Here is a 16,272-nt window from a genome sequence, read left to right on the forward strand (position 1 = left end):
CGTGCAACATTGTAGCCACAGCCCGGCGGGGGGGGGGGCGCCGGGGGCGGCGGCGGCGGCGGGTCCTGCCGGAGCGGAGCGGAGCCGCGGCGCTGCGGCGGGGTAAGGCCGGGGGCACCGACCCCCCCCCCCCCCCCCACCGCGGGCAGGGGGGCAGCTGGGCCCCTCATCCTGGGGGCGCCGGGGCGGCTGCATTTCCCCCCCCCCCCCCAGGGGGTCGCAGGGGCGGCTTCTTCCCCCCCCCACCCGGGGGGGACCGGAGGGGCAGCCCTGTTCCCCCCCAACCCCCCCGGTTACAGCCGGGGCGGTCGGCCCCCCCCCCCCCCCTCCCCGGGCCGCAGGGGCAGATGTGGCTCCCCCCGGTGCTTAGTCAGGGGCGGGGAGCCCGGGGGCCGCTGCCCTCGGGCCGGTGCGGGGCCCGGGGCCGTCCCTGGCCGGGCCGCGGCTCCCCGGGCCCTGCTCCCGGCAGCGGGGTACCCCGTGGGGGGGGGACACACGTGGGCTTCCAGGGCCATCGGGGGGGGGGGGGGGGACATGCGTGGGGCCCTGCGCTCCCAGCCGGCAGGTCCAGCCCCACGGAGGGGAGGACGCGGGTGGCATCCCGCATCCCTGGCAGGGGTCCGTGGGGCCGGGGGCTGTGGGGCGCAGGAGGAGGCGTCCCGTGTGCGCGGCCCTGGGTGGGGAGGACGCGGGCGGCGTCTCCTGGCCCTGGCAGGTGGCCGTGGGGCATCCTGCGTCCCTGCGGGGCCTGGGGCAGCCGGGTCCGGGCCGCGAGGCCTTGGCGGACGGGGCCGGGGGGGGCTCTGCGGGGTGGGGGGCAGCGGGCCGCGCGCCCCCACCCCTCGCTGCCTGCCCCGGCACGCCTGGGCCCTCCCTGCGCCCCGGGGGTGGGGGGGGCAGGCGGGACCCCCGCCCCGTGGGGTCTCGGTGGCGGGTGCCACCTCGGCGTGGGGCAGGCCGGGTTTGCCCCCTTCGCCTCGCTGGGTGCGACCCCCCCCCCGGCCCCTCCGCTCCATCCGGCGGATTTGGGGACGTTCGGCCCCGGGGCAGCCAGGTAACGGGACCGAGTCTGCAGCCCCGCGGGGCGACCGGCGCCTCTGCCGGATGCCGGGTCCCTCCCTGCCGGGGCGCCCGGACGCCTGGGCTCCCCTCCGGCCGGGGGGCCGAGCGTCAGGACTCCCGGGCTCCCCGGCTCCGGGAGGGGAAGAGGAGCCGGCCCAAGCGCCGGCCCAGCCGGGGCGAAGCCGCGGTGCCGCCCCGGCTCCCCATGGCCGGGGGGCAGCACCGGCATCCCGGGGGCGCCGAGGCCTCGCGTGCACGAGGGGCCTCGGGGTGGGGGGACCCCGAGGCCTCTGTGGGGGCCCCAGGATTTGCCCCGGGGCGCCGGGGGGGGTGGATGCAGCCGCCCCGGGTGGTGCGGCGACAGCGGCCTCGCAGCGCGCGGGTGGCCGGGCCGAGGCAGGAAGTCAGGAAACGATCGGGAATTATTACTGTCCATTATGAGCCACGATTCCCCCGGAGTGCGGCCGCCGCCAGGACGCCTGGCTCCTCTTCCAGCCTCGGCTGTGCCGCCAGCCGTGCCTCCGGCCTCGGTGTCCCCGCGCCGGGCAGGCCCCCCCGTCGCTGCCCGTCCCGGAGCCGGACGAGGGGCGGCGGAGCTGCCCCCCCGGGAGGGCTGCGCTGGCCTGGGGGGGCCGTGGGATTCGCAGCACGGGGTCACCCCCCTGCCCGGCCGGGGGCTCCGCGTGGGGCCGGGGCAGCAGCTGAGGAAACAACCGCAGGGGCCGGTGTTTGCCGGCGCGGGGCCCGGGGGGGATTTGGCAGCGGGCGCCGGGGGGCCGGGCGCTCCCCGGCTCCGTTCCCAGCGCCACGCGATGCAGGCAGAGTTTGCCTTTCCCGGCCCCCCGGCCGCGATGCCTCCCGCCGCGGTGCCCCACGTCCCCCCCGAGGCCCCCTGGGCCATGACGTCCCTGCTGAGCTACCCCAGCCCCCTGCCGCAATCGCCCTGCCAGCACGGGGGGCCCTTCCATAAGCTAAATATACCCGGGGGGGGGGGACCTGCGATGGCCCAGTTCAGTCTGGAGCTGCCGAGATCAAAGCGGGAGGAGACGGGGCCCCCCCAGCCCCCAGTGCAGCTCTGATCAGTGGGGAGCAGCCGGGAAGGGGGGACCCATGGGTGCTCAGCATGCCTGGGGGGGGGAAGAGCCAGGGGATGCCCCCCCTTGCCCCCAGCCTGGTCCCTGCCTGGGGTCGGCGCTGGTGTGGGGGGTCCGGACGGTCCTACCCCTCCCACACCACGGCTCCGGGGAAATGTGGCGCCCTGGGGCACTGGGGGGAGAACCCGGGTGTCCCAGCTCTTCTTTGGGGCAGGGGGGGCTCGCTCACCCCCTGCCCCATCCCTGTCCCCCCCTGCCCCCCCCCCCCAGGCCTGCGGGGTCAGCAATGAACAAGCTGCGCCAGAGCCTGCGTCGGAAGAAGCCGGCGTACGTGCCGGAGGCCAGCCGGCCCCACCAATGGCAGGCGGACGAGGAGGCCGTGCGGCGCGGCAAGTGCAGCTTCCCCGTGCGGGTGAGCGCGCGGGGCGGGCGGGCGGGCGGGCGCCCCGGGGCGGGTGCAAGGGGGGCCCCGACGCCTGTTCGCGGGCGCCCGCCCGCCGCGGAGCCTCGTGCGCAGGGGCAATTGCTCGTGCGCAGGTGCGAGTGCTCGTGCGCGAAGGGCAATTGCTCGCGCACCGGCGTGTGGGGGCCAGCGGGGGCACGGCCCGTGCTGACATCCCCCCTCCGCAGTACCTGGGCCACGCGGAGGTGGACGAGTCGCGGGGGATGCACGTGTGTGAGGAGGCCGTGAAGAAGCTCAAAGCGGTGAGCGCCCCGCGAGGCGGCCGGGAGCCCGGGACGGGGCTCGGCGCTTGCCCCTCTCCCGGGCGATCCCTCTCCCGGCGCCCTGCTGATGCCGGCTCGTTGCAGAGCGGCCGCAAGGCCGTGAAGTCGGTGCTGTGGGTGTCGGCGGACGGGCTCCGCGTGGTGGACGACAAGACCAAGGTGAGCGGGCGCCCGGGGCGTCCCCGGCCGGGGCGGCACGGCGCGGCGCAGTGGGAGCCGGCCCCGGCTCAGGCGCCCCCCTCCTCGCCCAGGACCTCCTCGTCGACCAGACCATCGAGAAGGTCTCGTTCTGCGCCCCCGACCGCAACTTCGACAAGGCCTTCTCCTACATCTGCCGGGACGGCACCACGCGCCGCTGGATCTGCCACTGCTTCCTGGCCCTCAAGGACTCCGTGAGTGCCGGGGCCGGGTGCAGGGGACGTGGCAGCTTGTGAGCGATGCACCGGGTCGGGCACGGGGGATGCTCTGGCTCACGGGGCATGCACCAGGGCTGGATGCATGGGATGCTCCAGCTCTCATGGGATGCACCAGGGCTGGCTGTGCGGGATGCTCCGGCTCATGGCGGATGCACCAGGGCTGGGTGCATGGGACAACCTAGCTCATGTGGGATGCGCCAGGGCTGGGTGCATGGGATGCTCCGGCTCACAGGGGACGCTCCAGAGCTGGATGCGCAAGATGCACCAGGGGTGGGTGTGTGGATGCATGTGATGCTCCGGGGACGGTTGCATGCGATGCTCCGGGGACAGGTGCGCGGGCTGCTCCGGGGACGGGTGCGCGGGCTGCTCCAGCGCAGGCGGGACGCGCCGCCCTGAGCCCCCGCGTCCCCGCAGGGCGAGCGGCTGAGCCACGCCGTGGGCTGCGCCTTCGCGGCCTGCCTGGAGCGCAAGCAGAGGCGGGAGAAGGAGTGCGGCGTCACGGCCTCCTTCGACACCTCCCGCACCAGCTTCGCCCGCGAGGGCTCCTTCCGGGCGCCGGGCGCCGCGCAGCCGGCCCAGCGCCAGGGCGTCATGCGCCAGCTGCAGGACAAGAAGCGAGGTGCCCGGGGACGGGGGTGGGGGGCGGCGGGAGGAGGAGGAGGAGGAGGGCGAGGAAGGGCGGCCGGTCTAACCCCCGCTCTCCCTCCAGCCGAGGCGGCCCCCGCGGCGGCGGCCCCGGCCCCGGCGGAGCCCCCGGGGTCGGCGCAGCCCGGAGGCGCCTCGCCGCCGCCGGCCGCCACGTCGCCGGCGGAGGGGGCGGCGGGGGGGGGCCCGCAGCACGCCATCCCCCGGCGCCACGCGCCCCTGGAGCAGCTGGTGCGCCAGGGCTCCTTCCGCGGCTTCCCGGCCCTCAGCCAGAAGAACTCGCCCTTCAAGCGGCAGCTCTCGCTGCGGCTCAACGAGCTGCCCTCCACCCTCCAGCGCAAGGACAGCTTCCAGGCCCGCGGCGCCGGTGAGGGGCTCGGGGCCGGGGGGGGGGGGGGGGGGCGGCAGCACCCTGGTGCGGGGGATCCTCCGGGCATCGCCCCCGTGGGCATTGCCCCCGTGGGCACTGCCTCCGGGGGGTGCTGAGGTTTTTGGAGTCCCCTGACGCCTTTTTGTGTGTTCCCCCCCCCCCAGTGCTGGAGCTGGAGTCGAGCCCCCCCGGCGACAGCGACGGGATCAACGACCTCTGCAGCCAGATCGACGCCTCCTTCGCCTGCCCCCCCGGGGACCCCTTCGGCATCGCGGCCCCCAACGGCGCCGCCACCCCCCCCGCGGAGGGGGGCCTCGCAGGTACCCCCGCCCCGGCCTGCCCTCATCCCCCCTTGCATGGGGGCACCTACATTCCCCCCCCCTTGCATGGGGGCACCCCTATCCCTGCATGCATGGGGCCACCTGCATCTCCCCCCCCGTGCATGGGGGCACCCGTGTCCCCTCCCATGCACAGGGGCACTTGCATCCCTCCCCCTCGCATAGGGACACCCATATCCCCCCCCCTTGCATGGGGGCACCCCAATCTCCCCCCCATGCATGGCGGTACCCCCATCCCTCCCCTTGGACAGGGCCACCCGCGTGCCACCCCAGCAGCACCCGCCGCCTGCAGCCCCCCCTGCGCCCCCTTCATCCCTCCTCCTCCTCCTCCTCCTCCTCCCTGCAGGCCCCGCGTCCTGGGCTGAGGGGGCGGCCGCGGGGGCCCCCCCCTTCCAGCCGGGCCACCGCCGCACCCCGTCGGAGGCCGAGCGGTGGCTCGAGGAGGTCTCCAAGACGGCCAAGGCGCAGCAGCAGCAGCAGCAGCAGCAGCAGCAGCAGCAGCAGGCGGGCGCCGGCCCCCCCTACCCGCTGGGCTACGAGGCGGCCCCCCCCCCCCGCCGCCGCCCCCCCCAGCATCTTCCTGCCGGCCTTCGTGCCCGTGGGCGCCTACGCGCCGGCGCTGCCCTTCGGGGCGCCCGCCGTGCCCGTGGTGGGCATCACCCCCTCGCAGATGGTGGCCAACGCCTTCTGCGCCGCCGCCGCCGCCGCCCCGCCGCCCGCCGCCGAGCTCGCCGCCAAGGCCAGCCCCTTCGCCCCGGCGCTGCCCGCGCCCCCCCCGCCACGGCCCCCCGCCCCCCCGGACCCCTTCGAGGTGCAGTGGGCCGCCCTGGAGTCCAAGCCCCCCCCGCCGGCCCCCAACCCCTTCGCCGGCGACGCGCAGAAAACCTTCGAGATCGAGCTGTGAGCGACTCCCCCCCCCCCCCCGCCACCCCAAAAGTGCTGTTGGGTGGGGGGTCCGGGGGGGGGGCTCTGGGGCTCCCTGCTGCCAGGCTGGGGGGGCCTGGGGCTCCCCCTTCCCCACGGCTGCGGGTCCCCAGTGAGGCTGGGGGGGGGTCCCCAGTGCCCCCCCCCCCAGGATGGGGGTCCTTGGTCCCCCCTATCAGGGCCCATGGGGGTCCCCAGTGAGGCTGGGGGGGGTCCCCAGTGCCCCCCCCCCAAGGCTGGGGGTCCCCAGTGCCCCCCATCAGGTCCCGGGGGGGTCCCCAGTGAGGCTGGGGGGGTCCCCAGTGCCCCTCCTCAGGGCCTGAGGGGGTTCCCAGTGTTCCCCAGTGAGGCTGGGGGGGTTCCCCAGTGCCCCCCCCCAAGGCTGGGGGTCCCCAATGCCCCCCATGAGGTCCCGGGGGGGTCCCCAGTGCCCCCCGTGAGGGCCTAGGTTGGACTATGGAGTTCAAAGTGGCGTTGGGGGGAGGCAGAACCAGGCTTTGGGGGGGTCTGGGCCCCCCCCCCCCCGCAGCCCCCCTTTGGCTGCTCTCGGCCCCGGGGGGGATCTGAGCCCTCCCCGGCAGTGCTGGGGGGCCAGGACCCCCCCCCCAGCCCCACGGGGGGACAAGGGACCAAGGAGAGCCCGGAGCGGGGTCGCACCCGGGGGGGGGGCACTCGCCTCTCCAAATCCTCTTGCGTTTGTTTTTTTTTTTAACTTAAGCAGATTTTTGTATTTTTCTCTAATTTAATATAATATATATATAAATATATTCCCCTTTTAGTTCGGGGGGGGCACCAGAGCTGGGGGGGGTGACCCCACGCTCTCCAGCCCCCCCCCCCCCACGTCCGTCAGTGCCAGCGGTGCTGCTTTTACTGCCAATTTTTGCCCCAAATGGGCATTTCCCACCCCCCACCCCGAGGTGGGGGGGGCGAAGGGGCTGGTGCCACCGCGGCCCCCGCCCCACGCGTGGGCCTGGGGGGGGGGCAGCGGGGGCCCTCGCACAAGGCGCACGAGGGTGCCCGGGTGGGGGGGGCCCTGGTGCGAAGCGTGCAAGATGCATCGGTGTGCAAGGTGTGCGGGGGCCCTGGTGCAAAGCGTGCGAGGTGCGCCGGTGTGCAAGGGCCCTCGTGCAAGGCGTGGGGGGGCCCTGGTGCAAAGCGTGCAAGATGCGCCGGTGTGCAAGGGGTGCAGGGGCCCTGGTGCAAAGCGTGCAAGGTGCGCCGGTGTGCAAGGGCCCTCGTGCAAGGTGTGGGGGGGCCCTGGTACAAAGCGTGCGAGGCCCGTGAGCGCCCTGGCACGGGGTGTGCAAGGCGGGTGCAGGCCCCCGTGCAAGGTGTGCAAGGGCCCTCGTGCGAGGCGTGCAGGATCCTTGTGCAAGGCGTTCAGGATCCTCGTGCAAGGCGTGCAAGGCGTGCAGGGCCCCGGTGCGAGGCGTGCGGGCGCCGGCGAGCCCCGCGCCGCCCCCGCGCCGTCCCCCGCGTCTCCGCGCCCCGCCGTTACCTCAGCTCCGATTGTACCCGCGGCGGGCGGGCGGGGGGGGGGGAGGGAAGGGGGGGGGCCGCGGGATTTTCTATCTTTATTTCCAGATTTTTTGTATCGCAGAAATGACAGTAATATGAATAAAGGCTCCTCCGCTTCGTACCCGGGGCCGGGGCGCGTCGCGGGGCCGGCGGGGGCCGCGGCTGCACGCCGGCCCCTGCACACGCGCGTGCACACGCGCACACACATGCATGCACATACATACATACATACATATATATATATTTATCGCCTTATCTTGCATAAGGAACTGGATCACTCGCAGTTGCCGTGGCAACCTGCAGGGATCCCTGCCGGTGCTTAAAGGGGCCGCCGCTGCGGGGAGGGGGCAGAGCTGCCCCCCGGCCTTGCCCTGCCTCAGTTTCCCCGCGCATGACGGGGCTGGGCCCCCCCGGGACAGCAGGGCTCGGGCGCAGCGGGGCCACGGGGCAGCGCTTGGGGGGGCCTGGGGGGGCTGGGCAGGGGTCCTGCCCGGGGGGGCTCCAGGGGCAGGGTGGGGGTCCCACCCAGGGTCTATGGGTGGAGTGTGGGGGTCCCACTCGGGGTCTATGTGGCCTGCGCTGGGGGTCCCACAGGGTCCATGGGGCCTGGGCAGGGGGTCCCACCTGGGGGCTCTGGGCCCGGTTCCAGGGTCCCACATGGGGTCTATGGGGTCTGGGCAGGGGGGCTCTGGGGCCGGTGCAGGGGTCCCACATGGGGTCTATGGGGTCTGGGCAGGGGGGCTCTGGGCCCGGTGCAGGGGTCCTACACAGGGTCTACAGGGTCTGGGCAGGGGTCCTGCCCGGGTGGGGGGTCTATGGGTGCAGTGCGGGAGGTCCTGCCTTGGGTCCATGGGGTCTGGGCAGGGGGGCAGGGGGCAGGGGTCCCACCTGGGGCTCTGAGGGTGGTGCGGGGATCCCACATGGAGTCCATGGGGCCTGGGCAGGGGCCCTTCCCGGGGGGGAGGGGGGTCCCACCTAGGGGGCTGTGGGTGCAGTGCCTGGGATCCCGTCCCGGGGGACTCCGGGCCTGGCACAGGGGGTCCCGCCTGGAGGGTCCATGGGGCCTGGGCAGGGGTCCCAGGGTCCTGCCTGGGGTCTATGGGGTCGGGCAGGGGTCCCAGGGTCCCGCCTGGAGGGTCCATGGGGCCTGGGCAGGGCTTGCGCTCGGGGTCCATGGGGCCAGTGCAGGTGTCCCGGGGTCCCGCCGGGGGTCTCGGCCGGGGGTCTATAGGGTCGGGCAGGAGTCCGGGGGGTGCCGGGGTCCCGCCCAAGGGGTGCGGAGGGTGCGGGCAGGGCTCCCGGCTGTGCCAGGTCCCGTCCGAGGGCTCCGGGGCTCCGGCAGGGTCCCAGCCGGCGCCGGGGCTCGGTCCGGTTCGGCTCGGCCCGGTTCAGTTCGGTTCACCCCGGTTCGGCTCGGCTCGGCTCGGCTGGGTTCGGTTCGGTTCGGTTCGGCTCGGCTCGGTTCGCCCCGGTTCGGCTCGTCCCTGTTCGGCCCGGTTCGGCTCGGTTCGCCCCGGTTCGGTTCGCCCCGGTTCGGTTCGCCCCGGCTTGGCTCGGCCCGGCTCGGCTCGGCTCGGTTCGCCCCGGTTCGGCTCGGCCCGGTTCGGCTCGGCTCATTCATCCTCCGGGGCCGGGGCGCGGGGCGGGGGGCGGCGGGACTACATTTCCCAGGCTGCCGGGGCGCGCGGGGCGGGCTGGGGGCCGCCCGCACCGGCCCCGGCCCCGGCCCCGGCCCCGGAGGATGAATGAGGCGCCGGGGCGCTGCACGGCCCCAGCCGCGCCGGGGCCATGGCCACGGCCGTCCACAACCCGCTGAAATCGTGAGTGCCCCGGGGGGGGGGGGGGGCAGCGGCGGCGCCCGGGGCTGCGGGGGGGGGTGCGCGGGGTGCGCGGCGAGCCGGGGGTGTCTGCGGTGCACCGCGGGTCTGCGGTGCACAGGGGTGCGCAGGCTGCCAGGGGTGCTCAGGGTGTCTGGGATGCGCGGGGTGTCTGCGGTGCACAGGGGTGCGCAGGCTGCCAGGGGTGCTCAGGGTGTCTGGGATGCGCGGGGTGTCTGCGGTGCACAGGGGTGCGCGGGGCTTCCAGGGTGCACAGGGTGTCTGGGGTGCACAGGGGTGCACAGGCTGTCAGCGATGCACAGGGGTGCACGGGGCTTCCAGGGTGCACAGGCTGTCAGGGGTGCACAGGGTGTCTGGGGTGCACAGGGTATCAGGGGTGCACAGGCTGTCAGTGATGCACAGGGGTGCACGGGGCTTCCAGGGTGCACAGGGTGTCTGGGGTGCACAGGGTATCTGGGGTGCACAGGGGTGCACAGGCTGTCAGCGATGCACAGGGGTGCACGGGGCTTCCAGGGTGCACAGGCTGTCAGGGGTGCACAGGGTGTCTGGGGTGCACAGGGTGTAAGGGATGCACAGGGGTGCACAGTGAGCCGGGGGTGTCCGGGTGCACAGTGTGTCTGGGGGTGCACAGCGAGCTTTGGTTGTCCAAGGTGCACAACGTGTCAGGGGTGCACAGCAAACCGGGGCTGTCTGGGGTGCGCAGGGTGTCAGGGGTGCACAGGGTGTCTGGGGTGCATAATGTGTCTGGGGTGCGCAGGGTTTCCGGGGCACACAGGGTATCTGGGGTGCTCAGGGTGTCAGGGGTGCACAGGGGTGCACAGCGAGCCGGGGGCGTCCGGGTGCATGAGGTGTCTGGGGGTGCACAGTGAGCCTCGGCTGTCCAAGGTGCGCGGGGTGTCTGGGGTGCACAGCAAGCCTGGGGTGTCTGAGGTGTGTGAGGTGTTTGGGGGTGCACAGCGAGCCTGGGGGTGTCCGGGGTACCTTAGGTATCTGGGGGGCACAGGGCTGCACAGCAAGCCCAGGGTGTCCGGGTTGCACAGGGTGTCTGGGGGTGCACAATGAGCCTGGGGTGTCTGGGGTGCACAGGGTCTTTGGGGCACACAGGGTGTCTGGGGGTGCATGGGGTGTCTGGGGCACACAAGGTGTCTGGGGGTGCACAGGGTGTCTGGGGTGCACAGCGTGTCTGGGGCGCACAGGGCTGCACAGCGAGGCTGGCGTGTCCGGGGCATCCAGGGGTGCCTGGAGCACCCAGGCTGGGGGCAGAGACGTGGGGAGCGTGTCCGTGGGGCTGTGCACCAGCGGCCAGCTGGCTGCGCGTGCGTGCGTGCGTGTGCGCGTGTGCAGGAGTCGTGCGTGTGTAAGCTGGTGGGAAGGCGCATGTGTGCGCTGCGCCTCGGCGTGTGCTCGTGGGTAAGGTTGCATGCGGTGACCCGTCGGGGTGCGTGCGCATACCAGGCTGCGTGTGCACGGCCCGTCGGGGTGCGTGTACACAAGTGATACCATGTGTGCGCAGCCCGTCGGGGCGCGTGCGCACACAGGCTGCGTGTGCACGGCCCGTCGGGGTGCGTGTGCACACACAAGGCCGCAGGTGGATGGACTGTCATGGTGTGCACACACGTGAGGTGGCATGTGCACAGGTTGCGTGCGCACACAAGATGCAGCATGTGCACAGCCTGTTGAGGCATGTGTGCACGGGTGCTACAGCGTGCGCACACACATGATGCAGCATGTGCATGGCCTGTCGAGGCGTGTGCGCATAGGTGCTACAGCGTGTGCACAGCCCATCGAGGCGTGTGCACACAGGCGACACAGCGTGTGCACAGCCCATCAAGGAGTGTGCACACACGCGCGATGCAACATGCGCATGACCTGTCAAGGCGTGTGCACACGCGCAGGAGGCAGCATGTGCCCACACGCGATGCAGCGTGTGCCTGACCTGTTGAGGCATGTGCACGTATGCTGCGTGTGCACGGCCAGCGGGGTCTGCCTGTCCATGGTGTGTGCGAGGCATGTGCGAGGTGTGTGCAGGGCGTGTGCGAGGCATGCACGAGGTGTGTGCAGGGCGTGTGCGAGGCGTGTGCGAGGCGTGTGCGGGGTCCAGCTGGGGCTGTCACTGCGGGGGGGCTGGGGGGGGGACGCCCCAGGGACACGGGGACACCGAGCGGCGACGAAGCCGGGGGTCCCGCAGGGGGTCGGGGGCCCTGGCAGCCCCGGACGCCTGGGCCCCCTGCACATGGGGGGGGGGGGTTTCCCCCTCCCTCCCTCCCCCCCCCTTTGGGTGCAGCCCTGCGGGGAGGGGGAGCATCAGCCCCGCCCCGCCCCCCGCCGTGACTGACAGCCCCCCCAGCCAATGGGGGCCGGCGGGGGGCGGGCCGGGGGGGCGCGGCATGCCGGGATATGTAGTTCCCCCCCCCCCCCGCCGCCCTCCCCTCCCCGCCCGGTGCCGGCCGGGACCCGGGGGGGGGGGGGCGGCGCGGACCGGGCGGGGGGGGGGGGGCGCTCGGGGCCCTCCGCGGCGGGCGGGGGGGGGCCGGGCCGGGCCTGGCCGGGCGGGGGAGGGAGGGAGGGGGGGGCTCCGGGGGAGGCGGTGGGAAACGGGGGCTGAGCCCCGCCGCCCCCTCCCCGTGCCCGAGCGGCGGAGCGGCCCCGCCGGCGCAAAATGGCCACGGCGCTGCACAAGCCCCTCAAATGGTGAGTGCCGGCCCGGTTCGGTTCGGCCCCCCCCCCGCCGCCGCCATCCCCGGCCCGGTTCGGCCTCCCCTCCCCCCCCCGGCCCCGCCCGCGCCGCCGCCGCCGCCGCCGCCGCCGCCGCCCGGGGCGCCCCGGGTCGGGAGGCGGCTCCCACCGCCGCCCCGGGCACCGGCAGCGGCACCGGCCGGGAAGGTGCCCTCGGTGCCGGCGGGGTGGGTCCCCCCCGGCAGGGTCCCCTCGGTGCCGGTACCGGCGGGGCGGGATCCCCCGGAGCCGGTGGGGAGGGTCCGCTCGGTGCCGGTGCCGGTGCCCCCCCCCCCCGGTGCGGGCATCCCCGGCTGCCCCGACCCCGGCGGCCGGCCGCGGCCGCGGGCGAGGAAGGGCCCAGGCGTCCGGGCCCGAACCCCGCCCCCCTGCTCCAACCCCCCGCCCCCCGCGGGCAGGAGGGCCCAGGCGTCCGGGACCCGGCGCCCCCCGCCGGGCACCTGCTGCCGCGCACTTGTCACCCCCCTCCCCGGCCCTGACCCCCCCCCTCCCTCGCTCCCCCGGGCCGGAGCCCCCGGACGCCTGGGCCCCCGGGGCTGGGGCGGGGGGTCCGTGTCCCCCTCCCCGTCCAGGATGCCGGGATTTGGGGATGGTCTGGGGGGATTTGGGGCACCTGGCCGGGGCGGGGGGTCCCTGTCCCGGCTGCAGGAATTTGGGGACAGTCTGGGGGGATTTGGGGCACCTGGCTGGGGCGGGGGGTCCCTGTCCTGGCTGCAGGGATTTGGAGACAGTCCGGGGGGATTTGGGGCACCCGGCTGGGGGGGTGTCTCTGTCCTGACTGCAGGAATTTGGGGACAGTCTGGGGGATTTGGGGCACCTGGCTGGGGGGGGGTCCCTTTCCCGGCTGCAGGAATTTGGGGACAGTCGGGGGGATTTGGGGCGCCCGGCTGGGGTGGGGGTCTGTGTCCCCCTCCCTGCCCAGGATGCCAGGATTTGGGGACAGTCTGGGGGGATTTGGGGCACCTGGCTGGGGCGGGGGGTCCCTGTCCTGGCTGCAGGGATTTGGGGACAGTCTGGGGGGATTTGGGGCACCTGGCTGGGGCGGGGGGGTCCCTGTCCTGGCTGCAGGGATTTGGGGACAGTCTGGGGGGATTTGGGGCGACCGGCTGGGGCGGGGGGTCTCTGTCCCAGCTGCAGGGATTTGGGGACGGTCCGGGGGGATTTGGGGCACCTGGTCAGGGCGGGGGGTCCCTGTCCTGGCTGCAGGGATTTGGGGACAGTCTGGGGGGATTTGGGGCGACCGACTGGGGCGGGGGGTCTCTGTCCCAGCTGCAGGGATTTGGGGACGGTCCGGGGGGGATTTGGGGCACCTGGTCAGGGCGGGGGGTCCCTGTCCTGGCTGCAGGGATTTGGGGACAGTCTGGGGGGATTTGGGGCGACCGACTGGGGCGGGGGGTCTCTGTCCCAGCTGCAGGGATTTGGGGACAGTCGGGGGGATTTGGGGGGGCCCGGCCGCCGGGGCGCGGGGGGGCCCGGCCGCCCTGACCCGCTGCCGCGCAGCCTCGGGGAGGAGTTCTACCGCGAGGCCATCGAGCACTGCCGCAGCTACAATGCGCGGCTCTGCGCCGAGCGCAGCATGCGCCTGCCCTTCCTCGACTCCCAGACCGGCGTCGCCCAGAACAACTGCTACATCTGGATGGAGAAGACGCACCGGGGGCCCGGTGAGCCCCCCCCGCTGCCGCCGCCGCCCCCGCCGCGGCCCCCTGCGCCCCGCCGCCGCCCTGGCACCCTCGCTGCATCCCCGGGCGCCCCGTCCCTGCACCCTGTCGTGTCGCTGTGCACCCACGGCCGCGGCCCCCTGCACCCGGCCGTGTCCTCCTGCGCCCTGCCACGTCCCCGTGCATCCCAGCTGCGTCCCCGTGCACCACGTCCCTCTGCACCCTGCCAGGTCCCCATGCGTCCCGCCAGGTCCCCATGCATCCCACCACATCCCCATGCGTCACGTCCCCATGCACCCTGCCATGTCCCCACGCGTCCCGCCAGGTCCCCATGCATCCCAGCTGTGTCCCCGTGCACCAGGTCCCCGTGCGCCCTGCCACGTCCCCATGCATGCCAGCTGTGTCCCCGTGCACCATGTCCCCGTGCACCCTGCCACATCCCTGTGCATTCCACCTGTGTCCCCATGTGCCATGTCCCCGTGCATCCCAGCTGCGTCCCCGTGCGCCACGTCCCCGTGCACCCTACCATGTCCCCGTGCATCCCAGCTGCGTCCCCGTGCGCCACGTCCCCATGCGCCCTGCCACGTCCCTGTGCACCCCTGTGCCTGCCACGTCCCCGTGCATCCCAGCTGTGTCCCCGTGCACCACGTCCCCGTGCATCCTGCCATGTCCCCGTACACCCCTGCACCCTGCCACGTCCCCGTGCATCCCTGCTGTGTCCCCGTGTGCCATGTCCCCATGCACCCTGCCAGGTCCCCATGCATCCCGCCACGTCCCCATGTGCCACGTCCCCGTGCACCCTGCCACATCCCCGTACACCCCTGCACCCTGCCACGTCCCCGTGCATCCCAGCTGTGTCCCCGTGCACCACGTCCCCGTGCGCCCTGCCACGTCCCCGTGCATCCCAGCTGCGTCCCCGTGCACCCTGCCATGTCCCTGTGCACCCTGTCCCCGCCACCCCCGGGCCCCCACGTTGTGTCCCGGTGCCCCCTGCACCCTGGCTGGGGCCCAGGGCTGGGGGGGGTCGGCGGGGGCCCTTGCGACCCTCCGGCCCCCCCAGGCCTGGCCCCGGGGCAGATCTACACGTACCCGGCGCGGTGCTGGCGTAAGAAGCGGAGGCTGAACATCCTGGAGGACCCGCGGCTGCGGCCCTGTGAGTGCGGGGGGGCCCCGGGGCGGCCCGGCGCGGCCCCGCGCCCCCCCTGACCCCGCTCTGCCCCCAGACTGCGAGGCGCCCCTGAAGAAGGAGGGGGGGCTCCCCGAGGGGCCCGTGCTGGAGGCCCTGCTCTGCGCCGAGCCCGGCGACAAGAAGACGGAGCTCAAGGAGGAGGAGGCGGTGCTGGACTGCCAGGTGCGCCCCGTCCGTCCGTCCGTCCGTCCTGCCCCGTCCGTCCCTCCGTGTCTCCAGCCTCCGTCCGGCCATCCCTGGCCCGCGGGGGAGGGCGGCGGGGCGTCTGTCCGTGCAGCCGTCTGTGTGTCCGTGCATCTGCCCATGCAGCCCTGCATCCGTCCGTGCGTGTGGCTGTGTGTCCATGTGTCCGTCTGCGTGTCCGCGCATCCGCCCACATGTCTGTACATCCATGTGCACGTCTGTGAATCTGTCTGTGTCTGTGCATCCGTGTGTGTATCCACATGTCCACCTGCATATCCATGAACCTTCTTGCATGTCCGTGTGTCTGCCTACGTGTCCGTGCATCCGTGTGTATATGCATCTGTCTGTGTGTCCATGAGTCCGTCTGCGTGTCCATGTGTTCATTTGCAAGTCCATGTGTCCATCTGCGTGTCTGTCAGTCCATGTGTCTGTGAGTCCGTCTGGGTGTCTGTGAGTCTGTCCATGTGTCTGTCCATGTGTCTGTGCATCCATCCACGTGTCTGTGCATCCGTCCCCATGTCTGTGAGTCTGTCTGGGTGTCTGTGAGTCCGTCCATGTGTCCATCCACGTGTCTGTGCATCCATCCACGTGCCTGTGCGTCCGTCCACACGTCCGTGTGTCCGTCGACGTGTCCATCCCTGAGCCGGGCTCTTGCAGAAGCAGCCGATGGGGGAGTTCCCGCACGACCTGGAGGGGGACGAGCTGGAGGACGACACCCCGCGGCGGAAAAACAAGGCCAAGGGCAAGGTGGGTGCTGGGGGGTCCGGGGAGCCCCGGGGGGGGGGGTCCCGGGGGGGTCTGCGCGCCCCGGCCTCACCCCCGTCCCCCCCAGGCCTACGGCATCGGGGGCATGCGGAAGAGGCAGGACGCCACCACGCTGGAGGACCGGGACAAGCCTTACGTGTGCGACAGTGAGTACGGCCGGGGGCCCAGGCATCCGGGCAGGGCTCGGCAGCGCGGGGACGGGGATGGGACCGCGGCGTCGCAGGGACGGGGGGCCCGGGCGTCCGGGCAGGGCTCGGCAGCGCGGGGACGGGGATGGGACCGCGGCGTCGCAGGGACGGGGGGCCCGGGCGTCCGGGCAGGGCTCGGCAGCGCGGGGACGGGGATGGGACCGCGGCGTCGCAGGGACGGGGGGCCCGGGCGTCCGGGCAGGGCTCGGCAGCGCGGGGACGGGGATGGGACCGCGGCGTCGCAGGGACGGGGGGCCCGGGCGTCCGGGCAGGGCTCGGCAGCGCGGGGACGGGGATGGGACCGCGGCGTCGCAGGGACGGGGGGCCCGGGCGTCCGGGCAGGGCTCGGCAGCGCGGGGACGGGGATGGGACCGCGGCGTCGCAGGGACGGGGGGCCCGGGCGTCCGGGCAGGGCTCGGCAGCGCGGGGACGGGGATGGGACCGCGGCGTCGCAGGGACGGGGGCCCGGGCGTCCGGGCAGGGCTCGGCAGCGCGGGGACAGCGATGGGACCGCGGCGTCGCAGGGACGGGGGGCCCGGGCGTCCGGGCAGGGCTCGGCAGCGCGGGGCGCTGCGGGGGGCACGGCGGGGGGGCACGGCAGGGTGCCGGCCCCGCTGAGCCC

The 16,272-nt window shown here is 74.0% G+C and overlaps 2 protein-coding genes across 2 annotated transcripts; both read left to right on the forward strand.

Moving 5' to 3' along the window:
* Positions 1-41: 41 nt before the first annotated feature.
* On the forward strand, positions 42-7,091 carry NUMBL (NUMB like endocytic adaptor protein). The gene is given in 10 exon segments (XM_067314484.1): positions 42-102; positions 2,427-2,568; positions 2,787-2,861; positions 2,967-3,041; positions 3,134-3,274; positions 3,713-3,917; positions 4,008-4,310; positions 4,478-4,633; positions 4,998-5,194; positions 5,196-7,091. Coding segments are annotated over 9 exon segments (1,638 nt in total). The 5' UTR covers positions 42-102; positions 2,427-2,442; the 3' UTR covers positions 5,556-7,091.
* Positions 7,092-11,538: 4,447 nt separating this feature from the next.
* Positions 11,539-16,268, forward strand: LOC136994968 (zinc finger protein neuro-d4-like). Its single transcript, XM_067314418.1, has 7 exons — positions 11,539-11,622; positions 13,168-13,328; positions 14,386-14,478; positions 14,549-14,676; positions 15,355-15,444; positions 15,530-15,608; positions 16,252-16,268. The coding sequence occupies exons 1-7, from the start codon at positions 11,591-11,593 to the stop codon at positions 16,266-16,268; spliced, it is 600 nt and encodes a 199-aa protein (XP_067170519.1). The 5' UTR covers positions 11,539-11,590.
* Positions 16,269-16,272: the final 4 nt, after the last annotated feature.

The sequence above is a fragment of the Apteryx mantelli genome, chromosome 35 (assembly GCF_036417845.1).
Source record: "Apteryx mantelli isolate bAptMan1 chromosome 35, bAptMan1.hap1, whole genome shotgun sequence".
NCBI lineage: Eukaryota > Metazoa > Chordata > Aves > Apterygiformes > Apterygidae > Apteryx > Apteryx mantelli.

What these genes read in the sequence shown, in the direction of transcription:
- LOC136994968 (XM_067314418.1), top strand. Translation starts at nt 11,591, where the DNA reads ATGGCCACGGCGCTGCACAAGCCCCTCAAATG. An exon ending in GAAGACGCACCGGGGGCCCG is followed by an intron (nt 13,329 to 14,385) that starts GTGAGCCCCCCC and finishes CGGCCCCCCCAG; the next exon opens with GCCTGGCCCCGGGGCAGATC. An exon ending in AGGCGGTGCTGGACTGCCAG is followed by an intron (nt 14,677 to 15,354) that starts GTGCGCCCCGTC and finishes GGGCTCTTGCAG; the next exon opens with AAGCAGCCGATGGGGGAGTT.